Below are 7,022 nucleotides of genomic sequence, written 5' to 3'. Positions count from 1 at the left end.
TATTTACAAAAATGCCACCGCGTCATTTTTTTAAAATTGCATCTGATTCGTTGATCTGGACACGTGGACGCTTGTGGAGCGTTCTCATTTCCTACATGGGTGCTAGTTCGCACGAGAGTGATTATGTTTTTCTTTGTTTAAGTTAACTAAATGATTAATAGATGATTTGTTTTGTTATGCTTTAAATTTTGGCATTGTCGTTAGCTTATATACGCTAGCAAAGTTTTATTATTATTTTTCCTATAAAATTATGGAAAGTGTTGACTTGTGTTATATTCATGTTGAATACAATATGTAATTAAAAATTGTTGAATAAAAATGATTATTAAGTAATAAATGTCTAATTTTAACATATAAAATGAAATGTTTATTACTGAATAGATTCTTCATTATTTATTTATATTACGAGTCATTCATTGACAATTGATTTAACTCAGACATTTTATTTTTTAAGAAAATGAGTCATTGTTTAATCAGAATAATACACAACCATCGTTACTCCAATCAAATAGGTTGTTCGATAATGCCCAGTCGTTGTTAGAACGTGTTGTTGGTGCACCAGCATTTAGTCCAGCTAATCTTAGTGTTAATTGTAAGCAAAGTTGTTATCTCATTAGCGTACTTAATTATTTTATTTAAATAAAATGCAATTTGTAATTTTCCTCCGTTGGATATAAATAATTGCAGTGGTCGGTAGTGAAGCACTGTACGGTGAATTTATAATTTTCTCTCCAAGAACACCTATAGAAATGGTAATATAACTCAAATTCAAATTATTTATAATAACTTTTACATTTTATTATATACAATTTTTGGTTTATTTGTTGTTTTAAAGTATTTATTTATTTCAATTAATATGTTAATTATTATGTATTTATTTGATTTTATTATTTTTCAAAAATATTACAATGGTTAGCAAACAAAATACGGAGTAATATATATACAATTAATATATAAGATTTAATATTACAAATAGGAGATATTCGCAGTTCTGTTCTTTTTTTTCTGTGCTTCGTGCTCCGTCGCCTCCACCCTCGCCTCAGCCCTAGCTCCTCTCCCGTCGCCACTCGCCACCGAACACCGTAGCTTGCCTGACCGACGACTGCTGAAGGCCACCATTGAAGAGGTAATAATGTAATATGCTATTTTTTGGTTTAGAACTTTAGATTCGTGTTTCTTTAGTGTTTTTTTGTGCACAGTGCTTTGTGTTTCTTTGGTGTTTTCTGTGCTTAATGCTTTCTTGATTTCTTATAATCTGATATGCGTTTTTTTTTTTTTTTAATGAAATTTCAGTTTCTGGAATGAACTGGAACGAACCAGTCATTCCAGTGTAATTCCAGTACACTGGAATTTCAAATTCCAGTCACTGGAATTCCATTATAGTGACTGGAATGGAACCATTCCAGTGACTGGAATTTGAAATTCCCACACTGGAAATATTTCCAGTACACTGGAATTTCAAATTCCCTGGAAAATTCCAGTATAAGTGTACACTGGAATTTGAAATTCCAGTAATGTATTTGTTGTTTTTTCTTGAATATTTTGGTTAGAGGTGGACACTAACCATTGGTATTCATTGGCTACTTATTATAGATGGATGATTCATCATCTTGTTATCAACAAAACCGAACCGAATTAAAACGGAACTGAAACCGAACTGTTTGAAACCGAACCGAACTCTAACATTAAACTGAATGGTTTAATTTTTTTTTTTAGAACCGAAAAACCGAAACTGAAACCGAAAAAATCGAACCGAAGACTGAAATGCCCAGCCCTAGTTTTCGTTCCATTAGAAGCCAATTTAATAGTTTGGCCCATTCTCTTGCAAACGCAGAAGGGGCTTTCATCTGTTTTGGTTTGATGTACCCCCGAACTTTTTGAATATTTCGATTGATTAATTCAAGTTCTTTTTACCTTCAAAAAAAATATTTTTGTCTGTCTGGTAGTAAATTACAATGCAATTTCGAAGGAAAAAAAAAAGCTCAGGTTATTAGTCAGTCAAATTTCTGTATTCACTGGCTCACTGCATATAAGAAATATTTCCCAGAGACCAGAATTGCATTTTGACTATAAAACAAACAAAAGAATGACATTCTTTTATCCATTAATTTGGATATATTAGCAGAAATTAATGAGTAATGACATTGTTAAGCTTATTGATTACCTAATTAATTACATATAGTCTTTTTATTTTTTGAAAAATCCCCGTGGTGACGGGGTCGGGGAATGGGGACCTATTTCAGGGATGGTGATGGGGACCCCACTCCCCGCCCCCGCTCTGCCCCGTTGCCGTCCCCGTCGGCCTGACCTATTTTCATCCCTACTATTAAAGACATTGATGATGTAAACCTCTTTTATTTTACGAGTATATACATATTCCAGGGCTTCTCCCATCAATACAGAAAACCCTTACTTCCATTCACTCTTGCAGCAATCAATGGGGAAAAGAACCAAGAGTTTCAGAAAGGGAAAGAAGGCATGGAGAGCCAACATAAGCACCGAAGATATTGAAGATTTCTTCGACAATTCCACAAAAGATGCTCTTTCTGGCGGCTCTCTGGCTGATGTTCCTAGTGAATCCCTCTTTTATGTTGACAAGTCAAGAGGTATTTTTATTTCTTTTATTTTCAGATTCCTAGAAAGCTTTCAATCTATATGCTGATATATGTCCGCATGACATTTGTATTACAAAACTGATTGATTATGTTTGAAATTTGGTATTTTTACTTTAAACCATGTTAATGACTGAATAAATTACAACATTACAATTTTTGTGGGAGGGAGTAAAGTGGCTGACTTTGAGGTTCTTTAATTCTGTAAAGCTATGATTTTTCTAGAATTATTAGATTTTTGAGCTCAACTAGGTGGGTGGTTTTAAAATTGAAAGATATGATGCTAAGTAATCCTCGATTTTCAGTCATGGTCCTTAAAGTACTACTTGAAATTTGGGTCAGAGGTGGTTAGCACTGAAATACTGTTGAAAGTTTGTAGAAATGAGAAAGTTTATGATCACTTTATATTGGCTGGTGGATAGATAGTAGTTTATAATATATGTTAGTGGCCTGTGTCTTTGCTTTAGTTAGCCTGGTGGAAGGTGAGCTAAACAGGAACTGGGGATAATTTTTTGAAATATCATCTTGGTTGTTGAATTGACACAACAGAAGATGGTGGGAAAGACTAATTGTTGAGTCAGTGGCAGGAGAACTGTGCAACTCCAAATGATCGCACCAAAGTTTGGCCACAAATTTCATGGCCAAATGTCATCACATCCTCACATTATTAGCTGTTTGCATGAACTGAAGTATGACACTGCTAAAGAGTGAACTTTTTGCCATAACATTCTCCCTCCTCTCTTTGGTGGTCGTGAATTGAATATGTCTATGTTTACACTTCAGATCTTTCAGCCAAGCGCAAAATTGAAAAAAAGAGGGACAAAGTACTTCATTTTGAGAGTTTGCTGCAGAAAAATGCTTTTGTTCAACCAGTACCATCTTCAACTACAAAGAAGTCAAAGAAGAAAAGTAAAGATGCTAAAAAGGCCAAAGATGCTGCTGAAGAGTGTCAAAAGGTAGGAACTTCAGGAACTGATTTTGCTGGATTATAGACCTCAATCCCATCAGATGTTGTACCGCTATGATCTTTGTTGACCTGCTTTTTTATGTGATTTAGGATGTTGCTGCCACAGGTTCTGGCCTTGTTGACATATGGAATGAAAAAGGTATCCATCTTTAACTAGAAATCCCATGTATGATTTGTTATTTTCATCCTAATGTCTTTCAAGACTGAGATTTGCATTGTATTGTTGTAGGTGAAAAGATTGTTAAAACAAAAAGGGTAAATAATGTTTTCATTGTTACATTACTTTTAGAGAAATACTTTGATTTTGAAGATTGATGTTCATTCCAAAAATTATTTTCCTCTTTTTTTTCTTCTTCTTTTCTTCTTGTGGTGGGGGTGCTTGTCACTCTTTCCTTATTGCAGAAATCGGTGACTTCTATTATACCTGCTGTGGAAGTTGATCCACCAGGATGCTCATTCAATCCTCCCTCTGAAAGCCACCAGGTTATTTTTGATATCTGATAATCACATTTTTCTCTGACATTGGTTTTATTTATGGTACATTATTACATTATGCATTCATCTCTTTGTGTACCCAGGATGCATTAGCCTCTGCTGTCGCAGATGAAATGCAGAAAGTTTATCGGGATGAGTTGGGGCCTGAGCCTGTTCCTTTAACTGTTCCTGGAGAAATAGTTGATGAAGAAAATGTTAGTGCATTTATTGTATTTCTTGTTTATTGGAACTTAGCATCCGCAATTTGCATTTGCTCACTTCCCTCAGTGCCCTTTACAAAACCGTCTAACAAGCCGTTATTTCAGATGTACTTCCTTGATGCGGATGACGGGAGTGATGATGATGATGAAAATCTGATTGAAGATGGAAACCTGGATGTGGAGAAGAGGTTTGCTTCATTTGATTGCTTACATGTCTACTATATGATTGTTAATGAAGTGTTATGCTGTTATCTTCTCATAACATAACATGATCTATAAAGAATTTATTCACATGCTATACAGAGATTGAAGGATACAAATATCAGGGTTGAAAATTTACTTATTTATTCAAGCTGATTCATGGCATGGATGCATCATAAAATTGAATTTGCAGTCTAAGTATCATGTTAATGTGTCATGATGCATCTTAATATGCACTTGAAATTAACATTATTTACATAAAACCGTAGAAGTATAGAATCATAAGTCTCATGAAATTCATTTTTTTTATTATCACAATTCTGAAGGCTGCAAAAGACCAAATTGGTGACAAAAGTTGAGAAGAACAGGAGGGCTAGACGCAAAGAACAGTTGAGAACTGAAGCAGAAGCCAAAAAAGTGGAGAACCTTTCTAAAGAAATTGACAGGTATATTTCAGCTGGTTCTTGCAAATCTCTCTTAGTGGATTGATTTCTTGTACACATAATATAATCTTATTGTCTCTAAGAAGTTTTTCTTCTGCAGCTTGTCAGATATCATTCAAGAAATAGCAAAAGAGGATGAAGAGAAACAGAAAAGACATCTCCGTCGTGTTGTTGCTAAACAAGAAAGACTAAAATCTTGTCCACCACGTCTAGGGAAGCGCAAGTATGGTGTTTTTATGTTTATGGCACCGTTTGTTTTGGGGGGGCGGGGGGGCGGGGAGATGGGGTGCAGGGCTTACTATCTTAGAATGATTTTAAAAGAAGTGGTCTTCAGAAATCTTGGGGCCTGAAATGATCATTGTGGATGATTCTAAATGGTCATCATGGATGATTGCAGCTCACTTTTAGATGCATGCTTTCCCTCATCACACATTTAATTGTGTTGGGAGTTCTGTGTCTTAGCTTAGGCATTCAAAAATGATAATCAAACCAGATACATTTCTCTTCTTTTCACTTTCTACTTTCTTTCATTCTTTCCACAGTATATATAATCTAATTGCTACATCTCAATCTCAGATTTCAACCTGCTCCTGTTCAAGTATTATTATCAGAAGAGATTACCGGTTCCCTTCGTCAACTAAAGGTTTTGCTTTTGATTCACATTATACTTTCACAAGTTGTCAGATATTTGATTTATTTGAAGTTGATTGAAACTTTGACATTTAGTTTAGATTGAAGGCAAAAATTTTCAACACGCCTTTTGTTTTATTCTGTTGCAAACAGGGATGTAGCACCCTTGCAAGGGATCGATTCAAGAGCCTGGAGAAAAGAGGACTGGTTGTCCCATCAAAGAAGACCTCCAGGTCAATTGACTTTGTTGATTAGTCATATTTGTGTCTATCCACCATTTTCTGCTCCCAAAATGTTGAATCCCCAACCCCAAGGTCCCCCATGCCCCCGGCCCGACAGAACATGTGAGAGGATGTAAATTACGGTAATTCAATGGCTCAATAGACAGGTCCAAATGCCCTTGTGCACTAGGGATCTGCCCACTTTGGGCATAATCCCTACATTGTTGCTGCTGAGCTTCGAACCTTGGTCTCTTCTCCCAAATAGTCCCTACTAAACCAGTAAGCTAAGCCCGTTCCGGTCGATCCATTATTTTCTTGGCATGAATTTTGCATTTTTCCTACTGAACGAGTGAGCTAAGCCCGTGCGGGCCTATCCATCATTTTCTTGGCATGAGTTCTAGCATTTTTATCTAGTTTAACAGATTTAACCATCTTTTCCACCAATTCTCTTTGAATATTCCTCATCCATTGTACCTTAAGTATTACTACAATTAGAGGCTTCCATTTACCGCCATTACTGCCATGAATCCTATTCACTAGTCTACTTGTAAGCCTATGATGTGTGTATGTTCTTTGTTTTTTGATGTTTGGTAAATAGGCATGCAGCTTGCTAACTTTATGGAATTCAAATTAAATTTTCAGGAAGTGATTACGAAGTCATGGACCGGCTTATTGGCTATATATCTCTCCTGCTATTGGTGCCAGGGCCCAGGGTGAATAACTACATTGGTAGGTTGTTTGAAGTCCTCGGCAGTGAGCTTCCCATGTATTTGAAGGAGTTTATGTATTTGAAGGAGATTAAGTTTTTGTTTATCAAATTTTTTAATTTCAATAAATCATAATACAATGTTTAGTTCAAGTATAATAGAAATGTCTAGGGTACTAGTTCAAATTGGATAAAATTCAATATATTTATTTGGTGGTCTATCTATTCTATATTTTTATTTTTATTTATCATAAAATGGAGTTATCTTAGTTAATCAGTATACTTATAAGAGTAATTTTCTATTCTCATTCTGTTAAACTTATGAAATTAGGATGTTAACCCAATTATTAGTATTTTAGGGTGTGTTTGGTTCGCACATGATTAACGAATGGATTTGATTTCCGTAACTGATTACAGGAGAGAGGTAGAGTCCATATAACATAACATACTAAAGACTCTCCTACTCTATAGGCTAATCACTAAAGACTAGGCTACAGCAACTAATGCAACAACATAATATAAAGAATAAATAAAGATATAACATAAG

The 7,022-nt window shown here is 35.1% G+C and overlaps 1 protein-coding gene across 2 annotated transcripts; it reads left to right on the top strand.

Moving 5' to 3' along the window:
* The first annotated feature begins 988 nt into the window (after window positions 1-988).
* LOC115998202 (ribosome biogenesis protein NOP53-like) lies at window positions 989-6,696 on the top strand. Of its 2 annotated transcripts, none has more exons than XM_031237699.1 (13): window positions 989-1,126; window positions 2,432-2,606; window positions 3,396-3,568; window positions 3,670-3,718; window positions 3,809-3,834; window positions 3,982-4,062; window positions 4,158-4,268; window positions 4,380-4,462; window positions 4,802-4,921; window positions 5,019-5,141; window positions 5,495-5,561; window positions 5,702-5,781; window positions 6,412-6,696. In XM_031237699.1, the coding sequence occupies exons 2-13, from the start codon at window positions 2,438-2,440 to the stop codon at window positions 6,416-6,418; spliced, it is 1,089 nt and encodes a 362-aa protein (XP_031093559.1). In that variant the 5' UTR covers window positions 989-1,126; window positions 2,432-2,437; the 3' UTR covers window positions 6,419-6,696. The 2 variants fall into 2 exon arrangements, with proteins under 2 accessions (XP_031093559.1, XP_031093560.1); XM_031237700.1 differs by having other exon boundaries at window positions 994-1,126; window positions 2,383-2,606.
* Window positions 6,697-7,022: the final 326 nt, after the last annotated feature.

The sequence above is a fragment of the Ipomoea triloba genome, chromosome 12 (assembly GCF_003576645.1).
Source record: "Ipomoea triloba cultivar NCNSP0323 chromosome 12, ASM357664v1".
Lineage (NCBI taxonomy): Eukaryota > Viridiplantae > Streptophyta > Magnoliopsida > Solanales > Convolvulaceae > Ipomoea > Ipomoea triloba.
The sequence above is the reverse complement of the archived record's forward strand: the minus strand, read 5'-3'. Positions and strand labels throughout refer to the sequence as shown.